The sequence below is a fragment of the Anolis carolinensis genome, chromosome 1 (assembly GCF_035594765.1).
Source record: "Anolis carolinensis isolate JA03-04 chromosome 1, rAnoCar3.1.pri, whole genome shotgun sequence".
Lineage (NCBI taxonomy): Eukaryota > Metazoa > Chordata > Lepidosauria > Squamata > Dactyloidae > Anolis > Anolis carolinensis.
The window spans coordinates 236,533,536-236,549,692 of NC_085841.1; the positions used below are offsets into that span (position 1 = coordinate 236,533,536).

Consider the following 16,157-nt stretch of genomic DNA (forward strand, 5'->3'; position numbering starts at 1 on the left):
TTCCTTTTTGGACTGCAGGGCCTAGAATCCCTTAGTTAGCAAATCTTGGAAGGATTGAGGAAAACGCCATCTATTTCAGTTGCATGCTTTTAGTTGCAGAAGGGTGTAGTTTTCTTAGGATAACGCTAAAAGCTTTATGGAAAAAGTGGACATGTATATATTGATGTTCTAATTGCAGTTCTTTGTTGGCAAAATAGCCAACCAACAAATAGAAATTAGCCCAAACTGTTACTGCTCCTTCCATTGTGATAGTCAACTAAGAATAACTGAGAGTTGAAATTCATTCTGTTGTCTTCCAGAGCCAATTTCTGCAGGATACTGGCATTATTAAGTGCAAATACCATATTTCAAAATATAACTTTATCCAAGTAATACAATGGAAATTATATTATCTTTCTCAGAAGGTTTGCAACTGACCTATATAAAGTGTAGCCAATTTTCTTTGGGAGATTTATCAAATGACCCTTTGAAATAAGGGCTAAAGTAGAGATGAACTTAGATGCAACTTTAATTTTCACAAAAAACAAATAGTGTCAGGTGTGAGAGAGGACTGTTCATTGAGATCACAGCAGCCTTTTTTTTGGGGAGGATGAGTTTAATCTTTCTCCCCCAGAATATTCTTCCTCTTCTGAAGCTTTTTATTGGGAAGAAATTTCTCAGTGGTTTTAAAGAGGCTTTAATCTCCCAGTTCAAATAGAAGCCTCAGAACATAGAGATATTTTTCTCGATTACAGCAGGGGAGCAAAAGTATTAAATCCACACGAAGTATGTTGTGATTCACAAATTAATTGGCCTCTCCAACAGATGTTATTTTCGTTTGCATCTGCAGATATTCTCTCTTACATGTAGTTTAATATGGAATGAGATCTGAGGCTTTAAATAAATATATTAATAAGCCTAACAGGATCTGAGCCCATTTTCATAAGACAGTTTTCTTTCCTCTGCTCTGTTTGATTGTTTTCTCTGCCCCTCTAATTTTATCCTTCCCCTCCTCTTCCTTCAGCGCTGTTCTCTTTTTTCTTTATCCCCAGTTTCCCCCCATCTCTTCCTTGAGTTCCAGATTTGCTCATATTGATGCCTGTCTTCTGCTCTATTGCCCAAAGTTTCCACATCTGCCTATCCATTTGCTCAAAAAAATGTATAGGAAAGTGCTGAGTGTGTTTGATGGGAACTGAAAAGAGAAATTAATTCATCTACATAGTTATGTGCCACAACCTATTGCCTATTTGATAACTCAGCTGAAGGGATCACTTTGTCTTCCAGATCTGCCTACACCTCTGGCACCCTTCTTGTTGCATTTTCTACAGCCGGTGAGTGCTCTGACATAAAAATCCAGGCTTCATACCTTGAATTATGTGGGAACGATAATACGTTTTCAGCAAAATAGCAATAGGAGTACAAAGGACAGGGAGGGAGCACCTGTTATCACTAGTCTTCAGTGGTTTAAGTTAGGATAGCATGTTAGCTCTATGAGACAGTCCAATCTTTTATCTGTAGTCTGAAGTATATTGTTGGTCCCAATTAGAGTAGAATATATTGAATCAGTGGGAATTACCTATAGGTTGGAGCCCCCGGTGGCGCAATGGGTTAAATTCTTGTGCCGGCAAGACTGCTGACCAAAAGGTTCCAATCCAATCCAATCCAATCCAGCTCCCCATGCAGGGACATGAGAGAATCCTCCCACAGGATGGTAAAATATGAAACATCTGGGCATCCTCTGGGCAGCGTCCTTGCAGACGGCCAATTCTCTCACACCAGAAATGACTTGCAGTTTCTCAAGTCGCTTCTGACTCTACTTGGGATTAACCAATAGGATGTCTCCAACATGATTTATGTCAATCTGTATGTAGATGGGTTAAAACAGAGCAGCTGCTTAAAATCTATAAGAAAAAATGGGTTCCCAAGGACTTGAACTAACAAGTGTCCACTAAATGGAATATTAACAATGTATTAAATATCATTAAACATTGTATTATACACAATAAATGAATATACATTTCAGATAAATGGTTACAAAAGCCAATCAAACTGTTGCATTCATCACAGTATGATGAATGGTATTTACATTCACAATGTAATCAACTTTCTTGGTTATTTTCTTGTTTCTTCATCAAAGAAGAGTAGACCCCGGATCCACAACCTGTTTCGACTACTTATAGTCTTTGTCTGGTGGTAGGGTCTGCAAGTATTTGGTAACATTAATACAATTGTACAAAGTGTTTTCTGGCTTAGTAAAATTAACAACTATTATTACATACAACTTACTTTTGTTATTTAGTTCAAACAATTCAAGCATGTACTCAATAAGCCGTACACTCTTTCATAGATACCGTGAAACCTATTGGGAACAGACAGTGGGTTACAGGTTGTTCTCTTGATACATTAAACACAGAATGGATAAAAATAAAATAATGAAAAGATATTGTCTATACTTACAAAGCGTTCTGTTTCAAATCAAAGATACTCTGCATTCAGGTTTTATTCTACTGCGAATATGAGCCTAAATGGCTCAACCTGTTGTTTAAATAGCAAAGAATCTCACACAGGTATTCTACAAAGCAGTGTGTAACATTGAACTCGTGAGTCGCTTTTAAAGAAATACAACAGATTTATAAAAAACAGTCATAAGAGTTGGTATCACTCAAACCTTTAGGGAATTCTGTCTGGAGATTGAAAAGCTAAAATGATTCACATTGTAATAATTTGGTCTGGAAATCAATACCTTTAGAAGGAGTAACAACTTCTAGAATCTGGACCCGAAGTGACTCAGACCCGAAACAACATTCCATAAAATCCAATCTGGTGGGTAACTTTGCATGTCAACACTGCTCCATATGCCCACAATTTGTACAGGCCAAGTTCTTCAAGAAACATAACACCAATTTTGAATATAAAATACCTCATTTTGCTACCTGTACCACTAAAGGGGTTATTTGTGCTATCACTTGTTCATGTCCGCTAATGTATATCGGTCAGACAGGCAGGGAAATCAAACTTTGAATTACAGAACATAAAAGTAAGATCAGAAATCATTCAATTGATTCTATTTTTTACAAGCATTTTGAAGATTTGAACCATAGCCCTGAGCAATAGAATAAAACCTGAATGCAGAGTATCTTTGATTTGAAACAGAACGCTTTGTAAGTATAGACATAATATCTTTTCATTATTTTATTTTTATCCATTCTGTGTTTAATGTATCAAGAGAACAACTTGTAAGCCACTGTCTGTTCCCAATAGGTTTCACGGTATCTATGTAAGACTGTACGGATTATTGAGTACATGCTTGAATTGTTTGAACTAAATAACAAAAATAAGTGGCGTGTATTAATAGTTGTTAATTTTACTAAGCCAGAAAACACTTTGTACAATTGTATTAATGTTACCCAATACTTGCAGACCCTACCACCAGACAAAGACTATAAGTAGTCGAAACCGATTGTGGATCAGGGGTCTACACCTCTTTGATGAAGAAACAAGAAAATAACCAAGAAAGTTGATTACATTGTAAATGTAACTACCATTCATCATATTGTGAATGCAACAGTTTGATTGGCTTTTGTAACCATTTGTCTGAAATTTATATTTGTTTATTGTGTATAATACAATGTTTAATGATATTTAATACATTATTATTATTCCATTTAGTGGACACTTGTTAGTTCAAGCTGCTTAAAATCTACCATATTTCATGCCTTCTTTATAAAGATAATATAATCTAGAAATAAAGTCAGCAGGTATCGTTCAACATTGTTTTTTGAGATTTACTTTTTTCCACTTGCATCCTGTGCAAAGTTCAGAATATTGGCTGCAAGTCAGGGCAGGGGTCTTGTATATTTAATAATTGTAAGGCAAACAAATGTTGACAGGCATCATATAAAAGTCAAGGACCGAATATTCTCTTATATTCGGTTATCAAAAGGGTAAGACCCCAACCTTCTTTGTTGCTATCTGCTTCGTTTTACTTCCGGGAAGATGACTCTTTGGACCTCCAGATGTTTTGCTTGGGACACCCAGAGTTTCTCATCATTGGCCATGTTGGCTGGGATTTTCTGGGTGTTGAAGTCAGAAACATTTGAAGGGATAAATAAGAGTTAGCTAGACTTTCAAAACAAATGTACCAGTTAGATATGATGTTTTCTTGGTGGGAGCAGTTGAGCTGGCTTTTGCCAGACTGAGTGGCCAAACCATCCACTGTCTTTCAGATCATTCCAATATGAACAGAGAGCTTTGTCTGAATGGCTTATTGTGTCTGTGCATGTGTAAAACATTATCACATGTATAAATGAATTTCATATAAATTTAAGAAATAGAGCATGTATATTTTTATGTAAGGAAGCCAGTGTGCCATAGTTTGTTGAACTGAAACTCTGTGATATGTGTGTGATATGCCTCTCAGTGGCAAGCAGGAAGTTTTCTTTCTATCCTCCTTATTCCCTTTTGGGAGACTGTTAGTTACTTCCTGTGTGCTGTTGGATCTCTTAGAAAGGTCTTCCTCAATTTACTTACTTCCAGATGTATTGGACTTCAGTTCTTATCAATCTCAGTTCATGCTTCAAGAATTTTGGGAATTACTACAGAGCAGTTGGAGGATGTCAAGTTGAGGAAAGCTATGTTAGCCCCATTCCCCCAATGACTTGTGTATCCATTGGGATAAAAAAGGAACAACACATCTCTGGCTGGCATCCTGGGCTAATCCCTAGAAAGCTTCAAAAATGAATGAATGATTCCCCCCCCCCCCCCCCCCGTTATATGGGAAATGTGATCTCAGACTTTATGCTTGGATGGCATATGAGATTCTTTGTATCAGTGTGATGATTGGAGAATTGTAAGCCAGAATATTTCTATGAAGATGAACAACGCAAGTGGCTCAGTTTTCGGTACTGGGCTTTTCAATATGTATCACATATACAAGGCACAGGAAGTTTATTAGGTTGGGTTGATGCCTATCTGTGTCTGTATTATGTGAGCATGGTGGGCCTGTGGCTTTGGCAGGCCTTCCACTGATTTTTTTTCTCTCCCCTTGCAGCCACTGCAGTGATACTATTTCCAGCACTATCCTTACTGTCTGTGGGTGGTATCCTGCTTATCCTCACCAATATGCAGGTTATATGCTCTTCTCTTTCTTGTCTTGTTTGGAGGGGCGTGGGGAAGGTGGAATCGGGGAACTGGGAAAGGAGAAAAACCTTAATGGCTTCAGGGTAGGGATGGGACTGGTCTGCTTATTGAAAAATGTTTTGTTTGTGTAGCAATAGATTCATACCAGATACCATGTTATTGCTTCTAGACAACCACTCTGTGAAATGTGGATATCTGTTTCTGGACTTACAATTAAAATGCGAAATTCTCTCTGTTTAAATTTTTTTTTCCAGGTTGGGAACCTATTTGGAAAGCATCGTTCTACTGTCATTACCCTCTACAATGGAGCTTTTGACTCTTCATCTGCTGTATTTCTCGTCATTAAGGTTGGTGTCTGTTTTCTAAAGAGCATTAAGGAAGGATACTTGCTACCATTCTTTTAAAAAACAAACAAGCAAAACAGCCCCCTCCCAGTCAACAAGCTTTTTCTTTTGTTCTTCTTGTGGAATTTCCTGGCTAGCGTTTTGGATTACAACACTCAGAATCCTCCAGTCAGCATGGTCACTATCAAATGGTGGGTGCTTGGATAGTGTTGCTGTCTCTCACATGCTCTAAGTCAGCACCCTGACCACAGGCCCATAGAATCATAGAATTGTAGAGTTGGAAGAGACCTCACGGGCCATCCAGTCCAACCCCCTGCAAGAAGCAGGAAAATCTCATTCAAAACCCATCAAAACTTCCATTATCTTTGGCATGGGAAGGAGTGTGGTGGGCTGCACATCCAAGACATCACTTCCCTTTCAGCCTACCTAATTTATCATCACAGTTATTTTTAAGGACTGAACTAGCAGCTATTTTTGACAGAGAGGAAAAACAACCTGGTCTACAAATATCTCCTTCCAAGTTAAATGTACTATTAGATACCCTCTATCTATTTTTATGGCCAGATGAAGGGCAAGTAGCAGTCTTAAAGGAGCAAAAAAAAAAAAAGAGGATGGAGCCTGGAGAAATAGTCCTTAAGACCATAGACAATCCTGGTTCTCCCCTCTGTTATGTTCTCTGATGCAAAAGGTTTGAAGCCAATTGTTGAGTCAGCCAGAACCTGGAAGAAAGCTTCCTCTAGGAATTGGCCGAGTCCATTTACCTGCAGCTCTCCATCCTCATTAGGGCGGCATGCAGCAGAGAAACCTGGCAAACCAGTGCCTGGATTAACTGCACCTCTGAGGATTCTGAGAGTCATGGTCCAAGAAAGGAAATGCTTCCAAACTCATGATGCATATCACATCTCCTCTGATCCAGTGACTTTAGTTATCCATTTCTATTAACTGCTCTTAGCAAGGCCTCCTAGGATTCTGTCTCTGGTCAGGGGCCCAACAAGGAGCCTTTGCTTTTAATTTACTAGGTGACTTTGTTTCCCATTCTAATGAAGCTGATAGACCCAAGAACCTCCTGAATGGATTATTGGAGATATTCCTAGTACCATTCTTCACCAGGGCTACAGTACACAGCAGAAGTCTGTGCCTTGTTTATGATTGCAGCCTTCTGTCATGCAACGAATCTTGGAGGCATTGTTGTTGATACTGTCAATTTATGCACTGAGCCAAAAGACTGCAGTGATTTGGTGAGAGAACTCATGTGGACTATGAAGAAGTAAATAGAATCTTGGGATGATGAAAGCTGGGGGAGAATTAACCATAGTTGCATAACTTCACATAGAAAGTTGTGGTTAAAAAGTGGAAGATTTGTTGTCAACCCACAAGGTTTCTCTTCCAGCTTGACTCAGCCCTGCATATATGTGATATAGTGTCTCTTCCCCAATTCATGACTCACTTTCCTCAAGTTATATTATAGTTAATTTTTCTGCATAGTCGGGAAAACAAGGTGTCATTTGCTGACACAGCATGTGTTTGGTTTTATGGTTCCTCTCGAGAATGAATAATGGAGACGTCCCTTCTGCCAAAGGCCTTTTTGGTGAAAGATGTAGGAAAATGCCTTCTTGAGGAGTGAACAGAAGGAAAGGCAGCATGGAGGGAGTTTCAACTGGGATGGTGACAGTAAAGGCAGGCAACCAAGATGTTGCTGCTAGCACCTCTGATTCTTTGGTGGCCAAATTGGATTCAACATTTAAAAAGAATAAAGAAATTCTGATGGCAGTTTCTAGAAGAAGCTGAAATTCTGGGCACTGATAAAAACTGTAGTAGGTGGGGAGTGAACTTTAGCAGTGGGAATTGAATCTTTATTACTTTGTTGAGGTCCTGAAGCAAGCCAGTGATAATTGCAAACTGACCAGAGAGTAAAAGGTAGCAAGGATGCCTCAAGTGTCTGGTGTTTGCCCACAGTTGCTGTACGAGCAGGGTCTCGCACTGAGAACCATGTTCCTCTTCATGTCAGCCTGCAGTGCCTGGCACTTGGTTCGCACATTCTTCCTGATGCCCCGTCACCATATTCCATACCCACTGCCACCAGGATATACATATGGGTAAGCAGCACTTCTCCATAACCTTGTCAGATATGTAGCTGAACTCCTTTCTGTTCCCTATCTTTAAAAACACAAGTCTAACTCCTTCTTTGTCTTTCTGTATGTCTGTTGGCTATAGTTAGTTTTGTTCGCATTCCGCTTGTAGCTTGCCTCTAAGTCCCACTATGTTTTGTGAAATCTGCCTCACAAGGAAGTATGTAAAAGAAGTACATCCTGTGAGTAATCCATTTCACCATTTCCAGATTTATCTATGTGTACAATCAAAACATTTAAGGAAGGAAAAGGAATAAGTGTCAATTCAAATGTAACCTGAGTCTTACTTCTAGTGAAGAGAGACAGCCACGTTGGAGGTTTCGCTTTCTTGTGACTCCTTTTTTGTAAATTTGATTTTCCTTTTTAATTAGTTTTAATTTGATTATAGGTTGCACTAAATTAAATAAACATAACACACACAATAGAAAATTCATAAAAACACAACACCTACAAGCAACATTAAATATAACTTCCAACTTTTTTCACCAGCTATAAGCTGAATTCAACCTGTTTCTTTGTGTTTCTACGTCTTAGACTTCCCTGAAATTCAAATTTTACAAATTGTCAAAGCCAAATATCATCCACTCATTCTCTTTTTATGCAAAATAGTCCATAAAAGGTTTCCAATCCTTTAAAATATTCGTAATTAATGTGTTTTGGGGAAAGTTTTGGAAACTTTATTGATTTGGCTTTGTGATTTTCCTGATATGGGACATCATCTGAAATAATGGATATAATCTATCTTGTACTCAGATATCATTCTCTGCTCATCTGTAGCACCCTGTAGCTTTAGCTCTTTGTATTGCAAATAGGGGTCAAGTGCAAGTTATATTTCCTGTGTCTCAGGATGAGCTGTCGGAGGAGATCTCAATCATATCGTACCTATGAGGAAAAACGTCGCCCCAGTAGCCTGGATGAGGGTCAGGACTCAGGGAATTTGCATCCTGACTCAGCACTCAGTGAAGAAAATGCCACTACAAAAGGTAGATACTGAGACTGGTCTGCAGCATATTTAGTTGGAGATTATAACTAGTGTATCTTTATTATAGTCAAGACCGCCATGTGGGATAATACCTTAGTCTTTCTAGATCAGTGCTTTAAGCTAAATAATGGGGAAGACCATCAATTTCCCACCCAATTTGCTTAGGACTGCTTTTTGTACAATTGCTTTTTTTCCTGAAAACTATCTGGAGATTGGTGGATGACAGCTTATAGACTGGCACCATTCCATGGGCCACCACTGTGCGTGGCACTGTTTTAGATAACTTGCTAAGACCTGCTGCACAGGAACTTTTCATGCAGGTTTACTAAACTAACATATCTTGAAGAGGGATATGGATTCTTCCCCTAAGTTAGGACCTGTCTAGGCAGCTGCAGCTGGTTCCTGCGTGGAACTGGATGTAGCTATTTAACAACTATCCCACGCTCTCTGGGCTTAAGTGCCCTGGGGATGCAGGATGGCTGTCCTTTTCTTCCCCTTCCTCCCAAGTAGCTGCTGACTATAGCAGCAAGGTAGCTATCTACCTTACCTACTTTATCCTTCTTTCTACTAGGTTGTGTGACCCACAAAGGAGGCTGGGAGGAGGGAAAGGGGGCAATTGGGCTCTTGTGCAGTGGCACTGAACTAGATTCAGCCCAACTAAGGACAAATATATGTGAGGACAAATATGTGAGGGGAAGTCATAGGGAGGAGGGAGCAAGCTTGTTTTCTGCTGCCCTGGAGACTAGGATGCGGAACAATGGCTTCAAACTACAGGAAAGGAGATTCCACCTGAACATCAGGAAGAACTTCCTCACTGTGAGGGCTGTTCGGCAGTGGAACTCTCTCCCCCGGACTGTGGTGGAGGCTCCTTCTTTGGAGGCTTTTAAGCAGAGGCTGGATGGCCATCTGTCGGGGGTGCTTTGAATACGATTTCCTGCTTCTTGGCAGAGGGTTGGACTGGGTGGCCCATGAGGTCTCTTCCAACTCTACTATTCTATGATTCTATGGTTGGGAGCCACTGCTGCTGCTGTCATTATTTATTTATTTATTTATTTATTTATTTATTTGTTTACAGCATTTATATTCCGCCCTTCTCACCCCGAAGGGGACTCAGGGCAGATCACATTGCACACATAAAGGCAAACATTCAATGCCTTGACATAGAACAGAAACAGAGACAAGACGCAGGCACCGGGCTGGCCTCGAACTCATGACCTCTTGGTCAGAGTGATTTGTTGATTTGTTGCAGCTGGCTTGCTTTCCAGCCTGCGCCACAGCCTGGGCCTGTCATGGCTCCAGGATTCTCTTTTAGCCTATCAAGTAGTAGCCAGGCTGTGGCGCAGGCTGTTGAGCAGCTGCAATAAATCACTCTGACCATGAGGTCATGAGTTCGAGGCCAGCCCGTGGCGGGGTGAGCACCCGTCAATTAAAAATAAAAAATAGCCCCTGCTCAGTTGCTGACCTAGCAACCCGAAAGACAGTTGCATCTATCAAGTAGGAAATAAGGTACCACTTATAAAAGTGGGGAGGCAAGTTTAACTAATTTACGACCTGGAATGAGGAAGTGCCGTCAGAGTGGATGATGAAGCAGCTGCTCCCCCTTGTGGCCAGAATCGAAGAGTTGGAAGAGACCTCGCGGGCTATCCAGTCCAACCCCCTGCAAGAAGCAGGAAAATATGGCACTTTGCGGGGGGGGGGGGGGGTCTGGGTGAACCTGCTTTAAGGACCATGTAGAAAGACTTCTTCTGATTTCTTAAATGCAATCTCCACGTTAAATAACGATTGAGCCATTTTCATGTTATGCAAATAGGCTGTGGTAATTATTTTTGATTCTTCATATTCAACCGTAAACCTGTTTTTGCATTTTCTGGAACAGTGGCAAAATATAATTGTGGTGGGTGTGTCTTTGTATCTGTAATAGTAATACAAATGCACCATCCTATTTGTATCTTTCTTTTTAGGTCATACTGAAACAACATTGAACCTCAAGGAGCCAGCTGTTGTTTCCTTCTGGAGCTGTGTCTTCTCCCAATTGTTTTTCTGGCATCTGATGTGGCTGTCAGTGATGCAGTTGCGCCACTATCTCTTCATTGGAACCCTCAACCCTATGCTGATACAGCTATCTGATAAAGATGCATCTCTTGGTAGGGGAAAACCCAGAGAATCTGGGGCAGGGGAGAAGAGTCAAGTGGGAACTTCTTTGAAGGAATAGAATAGAATCCACAAGCAAAAATAGACATGGAGGAAGGTGGCAATGAATTTAGCAGAGAATGGAACCCATGAGCAAATTTAGACATAGAAGGCAATAATGGATTTAGATTATGAGAGAAGAATAAAGAATGACTGGGATGAATGGATTTTGGACAGCAGACCAGAAGAGTGCAGAGAGAGAGAGAGAAAATAGTTAGGGGAGATGTTTCCTAACTCAATAAGTCAGATTCTTAGGCCTTTGAGAAAGGACTCTATTGGAAGAATATGGTGTGTTCAGTTATTTAGTTCTCTTGTCTTTTTGTGATTATAGATGTAGAACTAAGTACAGGCAGTCTCCACGTTATAAACATCCAACTTACAAGTGACTCATAGTTAAGAATGGGGATGAGATAACAAGAAGTGAGAGAAATCTATCCCTAGGAAGGGAAATTCACTCCTGGATGAGTTATCATGGGGAAAGGGGGTCTCCATTGAAGCTTTCTTACCATTTCCTGTCTCCACAACAAGCCACATTTTTCAAAATGCAATTATCACAGGGACAGAAAGTGAGGCGAAATCTTCTGAACAGGAGCACAGACAGCAAAACAAACAGCACAGGAGTGTTAACCCTTTCCTATGCTGTCCAAAGTTTGTGTGTGTGTGTGTGTCTAGTGTTACACTTAAAAATGTACCTGTTCTGATTTACATACAAATTCAACTTAAGAACAAACCTAGAGAGCCTACTTTCTTCTTAACTCGGAGCTGTCTATAGTTGAATACACCATGCTCCCCACTAGAAACCTTTCTCAGGAGTATAAGGATCTTTCACATACAGAAAGAGGGCTGGGATCCTATAGGTGACATGCTAGCCTAATGTTGGCATTTGTCATTGTGAATGGAGGAATTTGATACCTCTTTTGGGCAGCAACTTCCGTCTCCCTCAAAACTCTTGTGAGAGCTTCCAAAGCAGCTATATATTAGCCAGCAGAAGAGCATCTGTCTGTGTTCCTATAGCCAGGCACACCTCAGTCAAGAGAAGTAAAGCAGTGGTTCTCAACCTGGGGTCCCCAGATGTTTTTGGCCTACATCTCCCAGAAATCCCAGCCAGTTTACTGGGGACACCAGGCTGAGAACCACTGAAGTAAACACTGTCTTAGTCTGGAGAACCACTGCAGAACTAAGGAGTCTAGACTTTAATGTTCTTTCTAGCCTCAGACTGATATCTTGCATGGGTTATATATATGAAAATTCCGGTATGATGGAGAAAGACTCAATGCAGGGATTTTGATCTTGTTTTTGATTCCTTTTTTCTATCAACAGTGAGCCACTACACCAATGCTTTTGCCTTCACTCAATTATGTGGAGTCCTCTGTGCCCCCTGGAATGGGCTTATTCTTGATCGTCACAAACGTGGACAGAAAAAGCAGGGAATTTCCCAAGGTATGCGAGCCTGACAACTTTGTTTCCTTTGTAAAATGTTATCTCTCTTGTAAAACTGCTCTCTGGTGCTTTGCCGGGGGGGGGGGGGGGGGTTGTCCCTTGATCTCACTCTGAATTCTCTTTAGCTGGATTCTCTGTCTGTCTTTCAGGTGTGCCGGATTCACTTGCGGACTTGCGTTCCTGTGTGCTGTCGTTGCTCATCACAGTGTTGCAGTGCATTGCATTCTCAATCTGTGCCTCCATTCCAGTGCTGCCCGTACAATATGCCACCTTCATCCTGCAGGTTCTGAGCCGCTCCTTCCTCTATGGAGGCAATGCTGCCTTCTTGGCTATTGCGTAAGTCTGTCGGCAAAAAGGGGGAAAGAGAAAGAAAAAGAGAAGGTTGAAAAGAGTGTTGTTTGGTATCTAGTCTGGAATCCTGTAGGTGGCATATTTTGGCATCACTGAAGTTTCTCCAGGGATCTTGCAGGAGAGGTATTTAGATTCCTTGTACATCAACATCAACAGCTTCTTTCTGCTTCAGGGGTGTTTAAAGATTCCTTCTTTCAAACTGAGAGGCATCTTCCAGAGTTTGTAGCACAACTGCTGTTTTTTCTGAATATTTTTTGAGTCTGGTCTTTGTCAAACGCAGAAGATGGAGTTAGTTTTTTAATGGTTCTGATTAGCAGTGTAAAATGCATATAAAAACTATTTTGGGAATGCAGGATATTGTAGGTTTGCAGACCTGCTGTGAGTGGTGGTGGGTTTTCTGTGTGTTTTTTTCTTTTTTTGAGAGGGGGTGTGCTGCTGATTAAAGGTGCATTCCTGGTTAAATTACTTTAGGTGCCGTCCTTTCTGTATACAAAACCCATGAATTAAATCTATTGAATGCCACATTTGCCACTGTCATGGGTCATGAAATATGCATGCAGGTGCAACAAACAAGCAGTCTATACTGCTCTCTAACCTTATAAGGGATGCAGCATCTTTAGAAAGGCATCTCTTTCTTTTAAAAATAAGAGGTGGAGAAGAAGCAGAGAAGTGGCAGTTTATTGTGAAGACAAGGAAAAAGAAAGGTCAGTTCATAAGGCTTTTTGCATGGACTTCTCTTTTTCCATAAATATTTATTTTCTCTCTGTGTCTTTGCAGCTTTCCTCTGGAACACTTCGGGAAGCTATATGGTATTATAATGGGACTCTCGGCTGTGGTTTCTCTCCTACAGTATCCCTTTTTCTCACTCATCAAGGGCCCACTCAAAGAGGATCCCTTTTATGTGAGTGTTTTTTTTAACCCAGTGGGTCTCTTTCACTGTACAGCATCACTATCTCAGTTGGGGATCTGCTAGCTGAGATCCTACATTGAACAGGTGGAGGGTAATGCTCCCCCCATCTGAGCAGCTGTCAAGCCCTGGGAGGGGGCAGTGAGACTGCTGCTTATTGGTAAGGATGGGATGGAGGCAGGAGGCAATTCAGATGAAGAACTAGCAGTTATTTTCAGCTTGGTGGAGGAAAGACACAAAAAGATGCACTCACAAGTGGAAGTGCAACTTCCTTTTCCTTCTCCTGGGAGCTGGGAGCAGCAGTGTCTTCATTATCTGAATTGTCTCCCCTTGTCTTCTATAAAGACAACAGGGCTGATCAGTTCTGGGCCCTTTTGTCCTATCCAAAAGGAGACTGGCACGTATATGTTACTAAAAGGATCCTGCTCATTATGTTGAAATGAGATTTGGCAATACTGCATAGGACAGGAGTGAGGAATCCCAGACCCTGGGTCGAAATCTTCAATTTTTTGGAATTCCCAGATAGGCACATCCCTTTCTCCATGACACCATCATTTGGCAGTGTCCTAGCTTTTGTATGGAACTTTCCCACAATTATAAAATTTTGCAAGATCTCTCCTGTGCTTCTGTTAGTGGCAGTAAACACTTTAAGTTTATGTATGCTGACATTTTTGCTTTTGTTAACCTCTGGAATGAAGCCTCTGACAATGTCTTTGAAATTGAATGTGGTCCTTGGGCTGAAAGAGGATGCCCATCATAGGCAAAAACATAGTGAAGTTCAAATTATTTTGTCCCTGTGGAGTCATTAACATTAATGTGTGCCCAATAAGGATGATAAGGTGTAGAGGGATATGGCTCACCTGCCTTTTAGTAGATGTTTTTATGAGGGCAGTTTGGTAGCAAGAGGCTGTCTTACCTCTTTTCTGTGAACTTCATTGTCAAAAATACCCCTTCTGCCCAAATGTTTGTAAAGATTCACAGGAGGTTGAAACAGAACTTGTATCTTCTAGAAAGACGATTGGGACACTAAGATTTCATTTCAATACACTTCTTTTCATTTACAGACTCTTCTGTATCTAAGTCCCAAACAAATTATATATAATAAAAACTTAAATAACCTCAGCCTTAGCCATTCTCAGAACCAGACTAGACCTGTGTGTGGCCTTGATCTGCATTGGGAAGTCTTTGAAGTCAAGGATGTGACACCAATGGTAGCCTGATATTCAGCAAGATAGAAGGTTCTGCTTTGTTGACCAGTCAAAACCAAAGGGTTGTGATTGTAGCATTGCTATTTATATCAGGTGGTACAATGGGTTAAACCCTTGTACTGGCAGGACTGCTGACTGAAAGGTTGGCGGTTCAAATCCGGGGAGTGGGGTGAGTTCCCATGTGTCTACTCCAGCTTCCCGTGCAGGAACATGAAAGAACCCCCCCCCCCCCCCCCAGGATGGTAAAACATTTGTCCTTGCAGATGGCTAATTCTCTCACACCAGAAGCAATTTGCAGTTTCTCAAGTCACTCTTGACACAAAAAAATGTCAGATTTAGCAATCTAGTGGCTTATGTTTTCTGCCAATTGCAGATTACTCGGTGCAGTTGGCAGGAACATAGGCTTTCCATTCGCTTCCATGGGCTCTTACATGCCTTCTCAACCTCTGGTTTAGAAATATCTCAGGAGACTGGGTGAGAAATTTACACTCACATAAGTACCATTGCTCAAGGAGTACCATCATAGAGAGCCTCAGAAACAGAGGTGGTCCACCGGCGAGGCCATTTAGGCGGTTGCCTGTGGCGCAATCATTCCGGGGGCGCAGTTGAGGCCCCCGGGAGGATGGCGCCACCCCCCCTCCCCGCCTCCTCCTTCGGGCCTTGCGGGCCTTCTTCAGGCCTTGCGGGCCTTCTTTGGGCCTTCTTCCGGCTGCCCGGCCCACCGGATGGCCCGACGCGGGCTCCGGAAGGCCCAGCGCAGGCTCCGGAAGCCCGCGTCGGGCCTTCCGGTGGGCCGGGCAGGCCTTCCAGTAGGCCAGGCGGGCCTTCCGGAGCCTGCGCTGGGCCTTCCGGAGCCCGCGTCGGGTACTTTGGCGCCCCCTGCCCTCTGTTGGAAGCAAGGCAAGTGGTGTTCGTCTGTGGAATAATGTCCAGGGTGGGAGAAAGAGCTCTTGTCTGTTGGGAGGCAGGTGTGGATGTTGTAATTAATCACCTTGATTAGCATTTAATGTCCCTGTGGCTTCAGGCCTGGCTTCCTCTTGCCTGGGAAAATCTTTTTTGGGGAGGTGTTAGCTGTCCCTGATTGCTTCCTGTCTGGATTTCCCCTGTTTTTGGAGTGTTGTTTTTTATTTAGGCTTTTCCTTAATCCCTCCTTATTATCCAACATTTTCACTTATCCAACACTTTTATTTTTCAGTGATTGGTTTTTGGGGGCCGCCAAAATTTCTGTTTGCCTATACTTGAAAATTACCTTGGACCTGCTCTGCTCAGAAATGTCACCTGACTAGACCTGGACTCTCCCCTTTCAACCCAAATTCTGAAACATCTGTGAGCAACCTTGTAACAGAAAGTTCTTAGGTTGCAGAACTGCCTGAAATCTGTTAGACTACTGTATATACTCCAGTATAAGCCTAGTTTTTCAGCCCTTTTTTTAAGACTGAACCCCCCCCCCCTCAGCTTATACTCGGGTGAGGGTTCTGGTTGGCTTAT

General features: G+C 41.7%; 1 protein-coding gene across 7 annotated transcripts in view; it reads left to right on the forward strand.

Annotated features, from left to right (window-relative positions):
- The window catches only part of slc43a3 (solute carrier family 43 member 3), a 59,560-nt gene that overhangs the window by 40,164 nt on the left and 3,239 nt on the right, over positions 1-16,157 (forward strand). For all 7 annotated transcript variants that reach the window (XM_008111146.3, XM_008111142.3, XM_008111134.3 and 4 more), the window contains 9 exons: positions 1,264-1,310; positions 5,030-5,106; positions 5,373-5,465; positions 7,419-7,558; positions 8,438-8,574; positions 10,535-10,717; positions 12,084-12,203; positions 12,353-12,539; positions 13,332-13,455. In XM_008111146.3, coding sequence (XP_008109353.2) covers positions 1,264-1,310; positions 5,030-5,106; positions 5,373-5,465; positions 7,419-7,558; positions 8,438-8,574; positions 10,535-10,717; positions 12,084-12,203; positions 12,353-12,539; positions 13,332-13,455 — 1,108 coding nt within the window. The remainder of the gene's footprint in view (positions 1-1,263; positions 1,311-5,029; positions 5,107-5,372; positions 5,466-7,418; positions 7,559-8,437; positions 8,575-10,534; positions 10,718-12,083; positions 12,204-12,352; positions 12,540-13,331; positions 13,456-16,157) is intronic.